Below are 15,993 nucleotides of genomic sequence, written 5' to 3' on the forward strand. Positions count from 1 at the left end.
TAGATGAGCAAAAAGAACATTATAATTACCCATAATTGTACTGCCCATAGATAACTGACATTTTAAAGAATATCCTAGATTTTCTCCCTAAAAATTTTTAAAACATTTAAAGATATCGTTCTCTTTGTAACCTGCTTTATTGAATTGTACGAAGGTACTATAATTTAAGGTACTATTTGGACACTTGGGTTTTTTTGTTTGTTTGTTTTGCAATTGTAAATGTTTCTATATACACCGAACATTCTTATGACCTTTACATAGTATCATGTTCTAGAAGAAGAATTGCAGGGTAGTTTTAAGGCCCTTGGTATGAAAAGTGAAAGAAAGTGAAGTCGCTCAGTTGTGTCCGACTCTTTGCGACCCCATGGACTGTAGCCTACCAGGTTCCTCCATCCATGAGATTTTTCAGGCAAGAATACTGGAGTAGGTTGCCATTTCCTTCTCCAGGAGATCTTCCCGACACAGAGGTTGAACCCGGGTCTCCCGCACTGTAGGCAGACACTTTATTGTCTGAGCCACCAGTCTATTATTGCCTAGTTAGAAGAGCTACTTTTTAACAGAATAATAAGAGCAAACTTTTGGTGGCAGAAACCAGATGTTTTTTCTAAATACTTTATGTGCTTGTTAGTATCTATGAGATCTACCACTACTACCACCATTCCCATTTTACAGATGAGGAACATTGAGGTGCAAAGAGACTAAGAAACATACATAAGCATCTATAACTAGGACGTGGTGGAATCAGGATTCAAACCCAGGCAATCTAGCTTTCAAGTCCAACTCAAGAACCATGATACTCAGCTGCCTGTCTGGTTGGATCAGATCTGTTCATAAATTATGGCTGGGTGTGAGTGATTTCTTTTTTCCACTAGGGTAGAGGGATTTGCATGGACACAGTCACACTCTGACCTCAGCAGTTAATCCTGGAGATAAGAGTCTGCCTTGTGCTTGCGTTGTGGTGGGCCTAAATTCAGAGAACAGGCAGCATCTTTGGAAGGAAACTTATCACTGGGCCTTTCAAATGGCACTTGCCACTTCTGTTGGAGATTTTTGAACTCCAAGGTTCACTGGTCTCATTAGAAACCCGCACATAGGAAGTTCCGTGGTGGTCCGGTGGTTAAGAATCCACCTGCAGGGGACACGGGTTTGGTCCAGGGAGATCCCATATTGCCACGGACGACTAAGCTCTTGACCTGCAACTGCTGAAGACCACTTGCCCTAGAGCCCATGCTCAGCAACAAGAGAAGCCACTGAAAGGAGAAGCATGCGCACCCCAACTAGAGAGTAGCCCCTGCTCGCCACAACTAGAGAAAGCCCACGCACAGCAGTGAAGACCCAGCACAGCCAAATAAATACATTTCGAAAAAAGAAACCCACACATGTTAAATCACAGACCCCTTCCTCCAAAAGCAGATTTCAGCCAGGTTACTGCCTGCTCTGCACACCTTCCCTGCAGCCCCCTGGGAGAACAGAGGAGAAGTGGGATCACAGGAGGAAAGTGAAGAGAACTTATGTAAAGCGTTGGTATCAGGGATGGGCAAGGGAGAGGCGGAAACGGCTTCTTCCCCCTGGTGCTTGTTCTTGACCTCATCTGACTCCTGAGCCAGGCCTGCTCTTAAGTAGACCAGGGCAGCAGGAGCTAATTAATTATCCAGGCTAAATTCAGTCCCAAGAGGCAGGTGATGAAGGCATGGTACTACCTCACAACTGATTTTTCACCTCAAGCTGATACTGTCTTTCAAAAAAGGCCAAACCCTGATTCTTTCCCTTTGCAATACACCCCACCTTGGGCCTCACCCCCGCCAGTACATTAAAGCCGGGCACTGACTCATCTGAAAGCTAGAGCGCATGGCAGAGGAGAAAGGATCAAATTTATTGATATCCTGAGTACATGCTTCCCTGATGGCTCAGCAGGTAAAGAATGCACCTGCAGCACTGGAGACACAGGGAATGAGAGTTCGATCCCTGGGTTGGGAAGATCCCCTGGAGGAGGGCGTGGCACCCCACTCCAGTATTCTTGCCTGGAGAATCTCATGGACAGAGAAGCCTGGCGGGCTACAGTCCATGGGGTCACAAAGAGTCAAACACAATTGAAACAACTGGCACTTCTACTCTGCGTACCTTCTCTGTGCCAGGCACCAAAGATTTGCTTTTTTTTTTTCAATATTTATTTATTTGGCTGCATCAGGTCTTAGTTGCTGCACGCAGGATATTCATTGCGTCGTCTGATATCTTGCATTGCGGCACGGACTCTCTGGTTGTGGCACGCAAGTGCAACCCTTGGGCTCTCCAGTTGTGGCACACTACGTCCAGAGCACACAGGTTCAGTAGTTGTGGCACACAGGCCTAGTTGCTTCACAGCAAAGTGGGATCTTAGTTCCCTGACCAGGACTCGAACTCGCATCCCCAGCATTGCAAGGCAGATTCTTAACCACTGCTTCACCGGGAAGGTCCCCAACTAAGTGCTTTCCATATCTCTCTTGTTTTTCTTCCAAACAACCCTGTGAGTTTATTCTGTTTTCCTTTATTTACAAATAAAGAAGCCGCTACTTAACCTCAGAGAGGTTAAGAAGCTTAAGCAGGCTCACAGGTCTAGTAAATGGCAGAGTACAATTTGAACAACCAGACTGTTATCCCAGAGACTGGTTTTCTGTCTCCTGTACAAGCCCTTACCCTGACGGAGCTGCCAGCCAGTCTAAGTACCGGCGCTTCTGGTCCTGTTTTCCCTCCCAGGTTAGTGGCCATGGTTCAGGCTCTGATGCCCACGGTGGGGAGTCCCTCAGGGAAGACCTGCAGGAGTTCCTGGGCGGGGAGGCCCCCCTGCAGCAGCTCGATGACCTCACCAAGGTGAATCCTGTGACACTGGAGACAGGTATGCCTCCCCCACCCACCCCAGAGGGGTGTGCCTTCTCCCAGAGGGTATTCAGCTCTGCCGCCTTGGGCCAGACAGAGCTCTGGACAGCCGGGTGGGCTGCTGTCCTGCAGCAGCTGCGGTTGCCCCCAGGCCCCCCCCAGCACAGGCTTTGCTGCAGATGTGGGTTCATCTTAATTAGATCTGTCTTGTACCTGCTCGTCAGGGAGCGACTGGGATCTCATGGCTCTTGGCTAATTGCAGAGGGAGCTCTGGTAGGTGGAGTGTTGGGCTGTACGTGCGGCTGTGTCTCCATCTGAGCCAGAGCTTGCTAACGGCAACCCTGCCTCAGTCCTGAGGTGTCTGCAGGCCCGGTACACGGCCGACACGTTCTACACCAACGCCGGCTGCACCCTGGTGGCTCTGAACCCCTTCAAGCCCATCCCTCAGCTCTACTCTCCAGAGCTGATGCGAGAGTACCACACTGCTTCTCAGCCCCAGGTGAGACCGACCCCCCGCTTCCCAGGGAATCAGGGCTCCCCCTCCTCCCCGCAGCCCCAGGTGAGACCACCACCACCACCACCACCACCACCACCACCACCACCACCACCACCACCACCACCACCACCACCACCACCACCACCACCACCACCACCACCACCACCACACACACACACACACACACACACACACACACACACACACACACACACACACACACACACACACACACACACACACACACAAGGCACACACAGAGATAAAGCAATATTTGCTTAACTGATTCTAAAATAAGGGCATGGACAGATTTTTTTTTTTCTTGTTTGTGAATTTATTAGTAGGAAAGAATTTCCCAAGGCACATTTGTGTATTTAAAAACCACTTTGAAAGATGGTAACAATAACCCTATATGCGAGACAGAATAAGAGACACAGATGCATAGAACAATTTTATGGACTCTGAGGGAGAAGGTGAGGGTGGGACGTTCTGGGAGAATAGCATTGAAACATGTATATTATCATATGTGAAACAGAACACCATTCCATGTTCGATGCATGAGACAAAGGCTCAGGGCCGGGGCAATGGGATGACCCAGAGGGATGGGATGGGGAGGGAGGTGGGTGAGGGGTCCAGGAAGGGGAACACATGTAAACTCATGGCTGATTCATGTCAATGTATGGCAAAAACTATTACAATATTGTAAAGTAATTAGCCCCCAACTAAAATAAATAAATTTATTAAAAAAAAAAAAAACACTTTGGGGAAAAGAATAAAATTACGTGCGATAAGGATTGCCTTAGAAAATTCAGCACATGTTCATCTCCACTGATTGGGAAGAGGGGTCACGTGTTAGGCAAGTGGGGATGAAGCTGGTACAGGCAGGGAACAGACCAGTTGATGTTAAAGTGCAGGGGAAAGCCAGAGCAAACTTGACGGCAGGAATGGGGTGTTGTGGAGACAAGCACAGATGAGGGTAGGAAGGTGAGGTACTCCGGGGGTGTCGTCAAAGGGTCTGTACCACAGCTGAGAGAGTCCACAAAGCTGCTTCATTGGGGTGGGGGTGGGGCTGTGAACGGAGCCCGCTGTGGGGATGAAGTTGGGGAAGTTGGGTTAAGGAAGGTGAGACCAGCGGCTGAATAGTTGGAGGCTTTGTAACAGTCCAGGTGAGAAGTGGGTGGGGTGAGGGCCTAGAGAGTGATGGTTCTGACAGCATCCAGAACGATGCCCTCTCCCTTCAGGAGGCTGTAGGCAAGTGGTCATTGCTGGCCGGGCAGAGTCGCACTGGCTCTGCATGGACTAACCTGGCTCACCCAGGGTTCGTGTCTGAATGGGAAGCCAGGGAGGTCTGGCCTGAGAGCCCACCTTACCGACTGCCTCCTCAAAGGCAAAGCCACGTGATGGTCCCCTCCGTTTCCTCCATGCCCGGATTGATGGCCAGCACACTGAGGACAATTAATCCTTGCTGATGGAAAGGAGAACAGTGACATTGGAATTCATATCACATAGATGCCTTTATTTGCTGAGTGGCCTTGCAAAGGTTATTTAACCCATATGAACCTCAGATTTCTCATCTATAAATTAGGGTTAGCTCTCCAACTAATGCACAGACTTCTTAGGCAATAACTGGTAAGAAAGTTCTTGCAAATTGCAATAACATAAAATTAAAAAAGTAGCAGAATAAAACTACTGACATAAGATGGGAGGATAACGTGTTAATGTCATAGACTGGTCAAGGCCAGCACTGCTTCCAAACTGAGAGAAGATGAATGAGTCATGCCCGCAGCTGGGCCTCACGTTGTTACTGCCAGGAAGTTTTTCTAGAGGAAGCCTCTATAGCTGCTGTGGGCAGGCTCCCCGTCGCAGCCATCACTGGATCAACCACTCCTCGCAGATGGGTTTGCTCCCATGACCTTTCACCCCTTGATGTTTCAGACACTGAAGCCCCACATCTTCACTGTGGGTGAACAGACCTACAGGAATGTCAAGAGCCTGATCGAGCCAGTCAACCAGTCTATTGTTGTCAGTGGAGAGAGTGGTGCTGGAAAGGTAGGAGGGCCTTCTTCCCACCCTGTCAACTTCATGACTGACTGGACGGGCAGAGAGGCTGGGGTGGGGCTCCGGGGAATGTCACTTATGGAGTTGGCGTGCAGCTCTGGGTGGGACCTGGGCAGGAAGTCAGGAGCCAGGGGTTCTAGTCTGGCTCTTCCACCACTCTGCCCTGATCCGAGGTGAGAGTCTTTCCTCTCTGAGCCTTCATGTCCTCATTGGAGGACTCTCCCAGCTCTGACAGCCATTGGAAACAAAAGTCAGCAGTTGGGGGTTCCAGCATAGTGTTGAAGAGCACATCAGAACAGTATTTAGCTCTTGCAGACCTCAGTTCTTTCACGTGTAAAATAGCAAGGAGGGAAGGACTGGCCCGTAACTCATGGGGGCCTTCTGGGCACGTAAGGCACTTGGTGATGTGCTTGCCACATGGCAGCACTCCTCCAAAGTCGTCGGGGTTCCGGTAAGGAAGCAGCCCGCCTGCATCTCTGGGTCACCCTTGATGGCAAGGGCAGCGCATGGGGCTGGCTGCGGGGAATGACAGAGTCTCCTGTGTGGTCACGTGGTCCCCAGGCAGCACAGTCACTCCAGGTGACACGGAGCATTGTGCACAGATGGGTGAGGGGTGGCGCGGCTGCCAGAGGCCTGCTGGCCCGGGCCTCGCCCCCTTCTTGTCAAGCCTCACCAGCCACCCCACCCTTTCCTCCACATTACCTTCTCAAGGGATTCTTTGGACCGTAAACCCAGTCAGTCTACAGGCACCCATGAAAGCATTGCCAAACACCGAGGCAGTTTCTAGGCCCTGGGCTAGCCAGTGAGGAGTGGCAAGGGGAGGAACAGAGATAGCCCAGTTGGTAAAGAATCCGCCTGCAGTGTAGGAGACCCCATTTCTATTCCTGGGTCGGGAAAATCTGGAGAAGGGATAGGCTACCCACTCTAGTACTCTTGGGCTTCCCTGGTGGCTCAGCTGGTAAAGAATCTGCCCGCAATGCGGGAGACCTGGGTTCAATCCCTGGGTTGAGAAGATCCCCTGGAAAGGGTAAGGCTACCCACTCCAGTATTCTGGCCTGGAGAATTCCATGGACTGTATAGTCCATGGGGTCACAAGGAGTCAGACACGACTTAGCAACTTTCACAACGCTTGGCCCAGTGGAAAAGAGAGACAAGGAAGCAGATGAAGACTGTACGCTCTAGGGATGAGAACTGGGGCTTGGGTGCAGAGGGGATCTTCGAGGGCTGTACCGAGGCTGCTGGTGCGGTGGCTGAGGCTCGGCTCCTGGATGAAGCCCAGTGTCCTCCAGAATTGCTCTGGGGAGCTGAGGCCGGACCTGGCCCTAGACCCACGCAACCAGAACTCAGAAACCCTTTCTTGAATAGCTGCTGTGGTCATGGGCTGGGCCTGGTATCTTTTTAAAATTTAATTTATATCTAATAACTAGCGATATAGTTACATAGTTCAAAAATCAAGCAATACTACAGGGCTTACAGAGAAAAACAACAACCTTGCCTCCTATCTCAACCCTGTTCCCTGTCTCCAGAGGCAACTGCCTTCCCATCTTAGCCATTTGTTTGGGTATGACCATCCATGTTTCTAAACAATGTGTTTATGTAATTAGTTACTGATTTTTCCCTTTTGAACCTTCTCTGTTCACTTCCTGCTTTGACAGTGTAGCCCTGTTACCCTGCCCCCAAGTGCATATGTAATTATCTTATGATTTCTAAGGAGGTTAATATACATAGTGCTCATTTACAGCTATGTATGTATTGTTCACAGCCAAGCACGGTAATATACTATGATTATATTTCCTTTCTCGTATGATTTTACTTTCTCTCTACTTAATAACTGTCCCCCATATTTTCACTCGTGTGTTTCTATGTACCTATTCTTTATTATCAAACTTGTCACCAGAACTGGGAAACACCTGCCCGACTGGCAGGTACATGAGGTGCTTTTTTTTCCCCTGGTGATGCCCTAGCTAGCGCTCTCACATCTCCTACTCCCATCCAGACTGGTGGCTGCCGAGGGCTACTGGGGAGCTATTCCCTGGGAGCTGTCTGCTTGGCTCTGGGGATCCAGACTGCTGTCTGTCCTGTGGTGAATCCCCTGTTGTCGGAGCCCAGTGGCTTCCTCTTCTTGCTTTACTGCCTTGTTTTAGTGGAGCATATTCTTTAGTAGCTTCTCGACAAAGGTTACGTGAAGGGCATATTTTGAGTTGTTGATAATCTGCAAATGTTTATTGTGCCTTAATTTGACACGTTGGCTGGATATTCTAATCTCAAGTTGGAAATAATTTTCTTTCTGAATTTAGAAATTATTTCTTTATATATTCTTCGAGTGTTGCTGTTAAAAGTCCCAGTCCATAAGTGGCCGTTTGTGTTTTCTTTCCAAAAGTTTTTAGGATCATCTTTTCTATCCATAGGTGTTGAGATTCACAGTGACGTGCCTTTTCTTACTTGCTGCGCTGGATACTTTGTGTAGGTCTTTTTAACCTTGAGACTCATGTCCTTTAGTTTGGGGAAATGCTATATCTAATAATTTAATAATTTACACCTCTTGTTTTCTCCTTCTGGAATTCATATTAGTAGGGAGTTTGATAAATTGTCTAATATCCTATTTTTCTTACATATTCTTCTATCTCTTAATATTTTGTCCTGTCTTCTGGGAGATATTCTCTGATTTACCCTTCAGTTCTTTTTAATTTTGAATTTTTATTAAGCATTTTAATTCTAAGAGTTCTTTCTTATTCTCTGAGTATTATTTTCCCCCCAGCATCTTGGTCTTATTTCTTCTCTTCTCTTTGAGGATCTTTCATGATTTTTACTTGTCTCCTGCCCTTTTCACTTCTCTTTCCTTCTAGTTCCTTTTCTTCTTTTGTTGTGATATTTGCCATTCATGTAAAAGAAGTTTACCAAGTAGTTGATGATCTTTGAATTTCTGTTCATTCTTAAAAGTATAGCCTTAAGCAACTGATTAGAATCTCTTGTGTTTATGGACAGGATACATAAACATAAGAGATTGTGAAGGAGTTTAGAAAGCTACCTCACCAGGGGTAGCTTTCTAAACCTGTGGGACCCTGAATGTCCATAACTTTTCTCATGAACTTGTTAGTATCTCCAGAAAAGATTCATCCAATCTCTTCCCTGAGAGATGGAAACTACAGTTAAATGGAAATGATAAAAATTAAAAACATGAACAACTCCTTTATGCTTATCAGCAGATTAGACATGCAGAAGAATACATCAGTGAACTTGACAGTGGGTCAGTAAAAATCAAAAAACAAAGAGGAAATTGAAAAACAAGGAGAAAAAGTGCATTCAGGAGCTTTGGTGCAATATCAAATGGTTTACCATACTTGTAATTGGTGTCCCGGTGAAGAGAGAATGTGGGTCAGAAGTATTAATAATATCCTAAGAAAATTACCAAAAGGTGGCAACCACAGATCCTTGTTCTTAAATGCAATTGAAAGGAGAAATAAAATCAAAATTAATAGTTTGAGATTTGTACATTCAAGTACACGTGGAATTGATATGGACTCTCTTCTGAGCCATAAAACAAATCTCAATTTGGAAAGATTAAAATATAAACTGTGTTGTAAATATCCTTTGGGTCAAAGAAGTAATCACAATGGATGTTAGAAAACACTTTGAACTGAATGAAAAGGAAAGCACAACATATCAAAATCTGTGCTTTAAAAAAAAAAAAAGCAGTGCCTGGAGGGAAATTTGTTGTAGCTTGTGTTAGAGAACACAAGAAGCCTGCGCACCACAACTGGTGCCCCACTTGCCACACCTAGAGAAAAGCCCACACAGCCACCAAGATCCAGCACAGCCAAAAATAAATGAATTGTGGCTGTTCAGTCGCTAAGTCATGTCCAACTCTGCGACCCCACGGACTGCAACATACCAGGTTTCCCTGTCCTTCACTGTCTTCCGGGGCTTGCTCAAACTCATGTCCATTGAGTCGGTGATGCCATCCAACCATCTCATCCCTGTTGTCATCTTCTCCTGTCCTCAGTCTTTGCCAGCATCAGGGTCTTTCCCAATGAGTCTGCTCTTTGCATCAGGTGGCCAAAGTATTGGAGCTTCAGAGTCAGCATCAGTCCTTCTAAAGAATCTTCAGGGTTGATTTCCTTTAGGATTGACTGGTTTGATCTCCTTGCAGTCCAAGGGACTCGCATGGGTTTTCTCCAGCACCACAATTTGAAAGCATCAGTTCTTTGGCTTTCAGCCTTCTTTATGGTCCAACACTCACAACTGTACAGGACTACTGGAAAAACCGTAGCTTTGACTATACGGACCTTTGTCAGCAAAGTGGTGTCCATAGTTCTTAAATAAATAATATTTTTAAAAAAACCCACTAAAGTAGAAACAGAAAAAAATAATAAAGTAAATGAAATGAAATGGCTGTTTTTTCTAAAGATCAATAAAATCAATAACCCTCTTGTCAGACTTTTTTACTGGTCATGAGGCACAGCTTGCAGGATCTTTGTTCCCCTACCAGGGATCGAAGCTGAACCCCCTGCAGTGTAAGCACAGGGTCCTAACCACTGGACCACCAGGGAAGTCCCCCTCTAACCAGACTTAAACAGAGAAAATGACAAATTACAAATGTCAGAAATGAAAGAATAGGCATAAGTAAAGATCCCACAGATGAAATTTTTTCATTAACTTTATTTCAGTAAATTCTCCAATTTAATGAAATGAAAGAGTATTTTGAAATATGCAAACGGTTGCGGCTCACACAAGAAGAAATATATAACCTGAATATCTAAATTTCTGAGACAAATTTAAACCATAGTTAAAAATCTTTCCTCATAGAAAGCCCCAGGCTCAGGCGCCTTCACTTAGTGGATTCTTCCAAGTATTTACGACTCTGATACTGGGAAAGATTTGAGGGCAAGAAGAAAAGGGGGCAACAGGGTGAGATGGTTGGATGGCATCACCGACTCAATGGACATGAGTTTGACCAAAGTCTGGGAGATAGTGAAGGACGAGAAGCCTGGCGTGCTGCAGTCCCTGGAGGCATGTTAAGAGTCAGATGCGACTTGGCCACTGAACAACAACTACAACCAAGTATTTCAGAAATTGTTACCAGTTCTATACAGATTCTTCTAGAAAATAGTAGAGAGGGAACACCTCCCAGCTCAGAGTGAAACCTAAAAAAATATATACTAAAAGAGCAAAAAAAACCCAAAACAAAGCTACAACTAAAAACTTTTAGTGAGGTGTAGAGCAGTGACGGGATCCAGAGTCAGGATGTAGAAATCTCTTGTGGTTCTCTGTCCTAGCAATGAACAAACGGAAATTAAAATGTAAATAGACTTCATCTCAGCTGATTATAAAAACAGTGGGAATTTTATAATTAGATTGCCTGAGTATAAATCAGAGCCCTATCATTTACTGAATATGTCATCTTCAATAAAATTTAGGGTTTTTGATGCCCGAGTTTCATCGTTTTGAAAGCAGGTAGTATATAATGCACCTGCATCTGTAGGGTTGGTGAGAAAATACATGGCTCAGTAGCCTGCTCAGGTCAGTGTAGGTTGTCCTCCTCTATCCCAGCCCCTGTCATTTCTTTTTTTTCTCTTTGGCCGTGCCAGGTCTCCGTTGGCGGCTCGCAGGCTTTCTCTAGTTGTGTCATGCGGGCTTCTCTTGTTGCGGAACATAGACTCTAGAGCACGCAGGCTCAGTAATTGCCACATACCAGCTTCTCTAGTGGAGAAGGAAATGGCAACCCACTCCAGTATTCTTGCCTGGAGAATCCCAGGGACGGCGGAGCCTGGTGGGCTGCCGTCTATGGGGTCGCACAGAGTCGGGCACGACTGAAGCGACTTAGCAGCAGCAGCAGTAACAGCTTCTCTAGTTGCAGCTCTTGGGCTTAGTTGCCCCACGGCACATGGGATCTTAGTTCCTCAACCAGGAATTAAACCCTTATCCCCTGCCTTAGAAGGCGGATTCTTAACCGCTGGACCACTGGAGAAGTTCCTCATCACTGCCCCCCAATTCTTAAATGCATCCTCAGGAGCTAGAAGAAGCAGAAGTGTCCCCATCGCACAGATGGGGGACACAGTTGAATTCAGCTTTCACCCTTTAATCAGCAACATGGGTGGTGGACAGGAGGGTGGTCGTGGGCCCCAGTCCCCCTGGCAGGCTCACACGTGGACGAGAACGTGGGCACAGCTCCCATTGGGCTGTTTCTGCCGCAGACATGGACATCTCGCTGCCTGATGAAGTTCTACGCCGTGGTGGCCACCTCACCCACGTCCTGGGAAAGCTACAAGATTGCCGAGAGGATTGAACAGCGCATCTTGAATTCCAACCCCGTCATGGAAGCTTTTGGTAAGCCCAGTGTCCTCCACACAGCACCTCTGTCCCGTCTCCTCTGGAATTTACCACCTTCTGGGCAGGGGAGCAGTGCTTTGAGACCCTCTCTTTGTGGGATGGAGAATGACTTACCATTCACTGCCTTGGATCCCCAACCACACCTCCCAGGTACCCTTAGCCTCCTGCCAGCAGCGGTAGCGTCACTCTGTCATCCTCTCTGTCTCGCCCAGGCATATGGGGCAGAGGTGTGGGAGAGGCTCACCCAGTCCATGTCCTGTCCTTCTGAACAGCTTCCTGATGGTTCAGAGACGGGGACATGTCTGAGGATGCACAGCAATCAGTGTCCGTGTTGGCACTCTAGATGTTGCGCCTTACTGTCCACCGCAGTAGTAACCGCTTGTTTTTTTTTTTAGGGGGGATGGTGGGGCATACTGGGTCTTTGCTGCTGCAGGTGGGCCGTCTCTCTTTGTGGCAAGTGGAGGCTACTCTCCAGTTGCAAGGCACAGGCTTCTCATTGCCGTGACTTCTTTTGAGGAGCATGGGCTCTAGGCAAGCAGGCTTCAGTAGTTGTGGCACATGGGCTTAGTTGCCCCGAGACACATGGAATCTTCCTGGACCAGGGATCAAAAACCTGTGTCTCCTGCATTAGCAGGAGTATTTTTAACCACTGGACCACCAAGGAAGTCCTGACATCTTGTTTTTGATCCTTTCCCTTCAAAGAAAAGTCCCTGACTGCCTAGATTGGCTCTTCCCACTTTGCCAGGAAGCTGTAACGTGACTGAATCACACTTGCTAACAGCCCAAGTGCTCAGTCCCTTGCCATGTCCCCTGTGACCCGGAAACCAGAAGAGGGGCCTGTAGGTGACTTGAGGATAACGATGTAGCCCTGATAGGGCCTGCGGCCACCTTAGCCCGTGGGGCCTCTGAACAGAAGCTGTGGTCCGCAGGGAATGCCTGCACACTGAGGAACAGCAACAGCAGCCGCTTCGGGAAGTTCATCCAGCTGCAGCTGAACGGGTAATTTCTGCGGCCACCCTGGCTGCTGGGGGCCGGGTGGGCTGGGGGCCAGTGCTCAGCCTGGGCCGCCGCCATGGGCAGATCCCAGCCGCTCCTGGCAGGTTTGTATGTGGGATGAGTGAACCTGTGGGTACACTTTGAACCTGGGGAACTCTAGTTGCTCCAGCCCGAGGGACTCAGGGACAGTGTGCCTGTCCTGACACGTGCGTTCTGGCTTCTTCCCTTCGCGGAGACTTCTAGTTAAAACTGTCACCTCTCGGCCGCATCTCTGAGCCTGGGGCTGGGGCTTCTGTTCCTGCCTTGGGCTGGGGCAGAGCGGGGCACCGAGGCCTGGGCCCTGTCCCTGAGCTGGTTGGAGGGGAGTGTCCTGGCCCTTCCCCTCCCCGCCCCTACCCCCACTCCAAGGACCTGCTGAGTGGTCCTCCCGAGTCCTCATGACCCCCTTTGCTTAAGTGGAAGAGGTGGGGTGAGGCTGCAGCCTGGCACACGATAAGTTCCCAATAAATGGCTCTGGAATAAACGGGCCACTAACAGGCTCCAACCTGCTTGTGCCCAGGGCCCAGCAGATGACGGGAGCTGCAGTTCAGACCTACCTCCTGGAGAAAACTCGAGTGGCCTGCCAGGCCCCCAGTGAGAGGAACTTCCACATCTTCTACCAGGTCGGTACCAGGCAGGGCCCACAGCTGCCCTGATGCCTCTAAACCTACCCTCCCCGCCTTGCTTCCTGCTTCCTCCTCGCCCAGCTTTCAGCGCTGCCACCCCACTTACTCCCACAAACCTCATGTCACACTCGTGCCTCGCCCTGGCCCTCGGCTCCCGGGCAGTCTCGGCCTGGGGGTGTGCTCGCCTTCTCTTCCCATCAGAGGGCCCTTGAGGCGGGGCCTATCTCCACACAAACTCTCACCTTCAGACAGAGGGCTGTCCTGGAATGGCGGCTGCCTCCACCAACCGAACAAGGCCTTCCCTAAACCGTGCCCCCTCCATCAGACCGGGGGTCCCCTGAGGCGTGGACAGTGTCTCCCTGCTCTCAGATTGGGACCGGGGGCTCCCCAGACGGAGTTAGGCTTTCCTCCTCATACCGCAGGCCCCCTCAGTGAGTGGGGTTTTTTGCACCGAGTGGAGACACCCAGCACTGTCTGCCGCTGCTTTCACACCCCCGCCCGCCTGTGGGCTCCCTACAGGGGCCTCTCGGTCTTGTGATGTGGCTGCCGCTCCTCAGCGCCCTCCCCTGCCCACCCAAGCCCATGCAGGCCTGGTCGTCCCTGGTACCCCCGTCTCAGCCGCCCACCCCCACCCCCACAGATCTACAAAGGAGCCCACGCCGATGAGAGGGTCCGGTGGCACCTCCCTGAGGGAGCTGCCTTCTCCTGGCTGCCCCACCCAGAGAGGACCTTGGAAGGTAGGGGGGAGCCTTGCCTGGTTCCCTAGGCCGGCCCAGCAGCACCCACGCATCCCCCCAGGGCCCACCCGCCTCGCCCCTTGCCGCCCCCGCTGACCTCGAGTCCTGACGCAGGGCTGTGGCTCGGATTCCTTTTCAGAGGATTGTTTCGAGGTGACCAGGGAGGCCATGCTTCATTTGGGCATCGATGCCCCCACCCAGAACAACATCTTTCAGGTCAGAGGAAAAGCCACACCACTCACATGTGGCAGCGGTGACGGGCAGCCCCCTTCGTAGGGCCCTTCTCTCAACTTGGGAGTCCCTCCCCCTGAGGATCTAGGACTCTAGGCTCTGACGGCACGATCGCCAAGGAGGCAACCACCTCTCTGCTCAGCGGAGCCTGGAGACAGGGTGTCAGGGTGAACAGGGGCAGAGCACAGAGTCCTGTAGAAGGGGCCAGCGTGGTGGTCCCTGGACATCAGAGGAAAAGTGCTTGGGTCAGTTGTTGCTCTGTTAATCAGAGCAGAGAAAGCAATGCTGCCACGTGTCTGGCGTGTTAGAACTTTCAAATCATCACTCTTAGCTCACTTGTTTTTTTTCAGCAGTTCCATGGGTATGGAGATTATTCCCATTCCATGCTTGAGACCTGCCCAAAGCCAGACAGCACTCAGTGGTACAAATAGTTTGTTGGAGATATGCTAGTTCCAATTTCCCACCTTCTTCTCCTTCCTCCTGGGACTCAGTGCTGGCCCAGGAGAGCTGGGCCCAGCTACCCACACTGGCGGCCTCCTTCTGCAGGTGGTGAAGTGTGGCCTCCATCTCCACGTGGGGGCTGCTCAGGCAGGGGAGGGGTGTCACAGCCAGTACGGGCAGTTTGGCCAGAGGGACAGCACGGGGGACAAGCCCAGGGCAAGTGGACCACCCTAGAAGTCTGGCAGCATGAGGCCCGGCCCATCCACAATGCCCATCAGCACGGCAGTCTCTTCCTGGGGTGGTTGTGGCCTGGAAGCCGGTAGCATGTAGAGCCACCCTTTCTGGGACCAGACAGGGATGGGAGAGAGGCCCTGCTCTACCGGTGCCCAGTCCAAGGGTTTCCAAGTTGCTAGACCCGGGGGTCCTCTTTCTTCAGCCCCTGGGGGCTCCCCCGAGTGGATTGCTGAGTGTAAAGGCAAGCGAGCACGCACTGTACAGAGACCAAGATCACAGCTCCTTCCCTGAGCTGGGCTGGGCTGGGCTATCGGAGCCTAACGGTGCCGGGAAAAGGCCAAAGGGTGCCTGAGCCAAGCCCCCAGCAACCACACAGAAGTGGTCCGGACCACAGGAAGCAGCGGAAGACAGAGGGACAGACTGGGTGACGTGGCGCTCCCACTGGCTGCCCCTTGGAAATCAGACTGCCTGGATTCTCATCCTGGGTTCCTTCTCCTTTACCAAGTGCGGGCTTTAACCTCTCCTCGTCTCGTTTCTGTCGTGGACATTACCATAGCACATGCCTCACTGGTTACACGAGATGATGCGTATCTCTCATGTAGAGTCCTGCCTGGCTGAGACCCAGAGTAAGTGGGCAGTAAATGAGAGCTGTTGTTACTCTGCTATCGTGATTCTGTTTGGCAGGAGAGAGACCCTTCCGGGCTGGGCTCCAGCCCTTGAGAAGGTGCCCACTGGGTGTCCTTTCCTGCCCCCTCAGGCCCTGGCTGGACTGCTGCACCTCGGCAACACCCGGTTTGCTGACTCGGGGAATGAAGCCCAGCCCTGCCCGCTGGTGGACGATGCTCAGTGTGAGGGTGAGGACAGGGGACCTTGGTCACACCACCCAGGAGCGAGACAGGCCCCGCCCGGAGGAGGGCCAGCATGAGGTGGGATCGGGTGCAAGGGAGGCCAG

At 50.2% G+C, this 15,993-nt stretch overlaps 1 protein-coding gene across 23 annotated transcripts in view; it reads left to right on the forward strand.

The window, feature by feature from the left end:
• The window catches only part of MYO19 (myosin XIX), a 53,160-nt gene that overhangs the window by 12,219 nt on the left and 24,948 nt on the right, over positions 1-15,993 (forward strand). For 19 of the 23 annotated variants that reach the window (XM_081584879.1, XM_081584885.1, XM_081584894.1 and 16 more), the window contains 9 exons: positions 2,734-2,872; positions 3,204-3,352; positions 5,285-5,398; positions 11,602-11,734; positions 12,667-12,736; positions 13,293-13,395; positions 14,039-14,135; positions 14,275-14,351; positions 15,799-15,895. In XM_081584879.1, coding sequence (XP_081441005.1) covers positions 2,734-2,872; positions 3,204-3,352; positions 5,285-5,398; positions 11,602-11,734; positions 12,667-12,736; positions 13,293-13,395; positions 14,039-14,135; positions 14,275-14,351; positions 15,799-15,895 — 979 coding nt within the window. The remainder of the gene's footprint in view (positions 1-2,733; positions 2,873-3,203; positions 3,353-5,284; positions 5,399-11,601; positions 11,735-12,666; positions 12,737-13,292; positions 13,396-14,038; positions 14,136-14,274; positions 14,352-15,798; positions 15,896-15,993) is intronic. The other 4 variants (XM_081584902.1, XM_081584900.1, XM_081584899.1 and 1 more) reach the window with 1 other exon arrangement.

Source organism: Giraffa tippelskirchi, chromosome 3, assembly GCF_054371585.1.
Source record: "Giraffa tippelskirchi isolate mGirTip1 chromosome 3, T2T-mGirTip1v1.2.pri, whole genome shotgun sequence".
Lineage (NCBI taxonomy): Eukaryota > Metazoa > Chordata > Mammalia > Artiodactyla > Giraffidae > Giraffa > Giraffa tippelskirchi.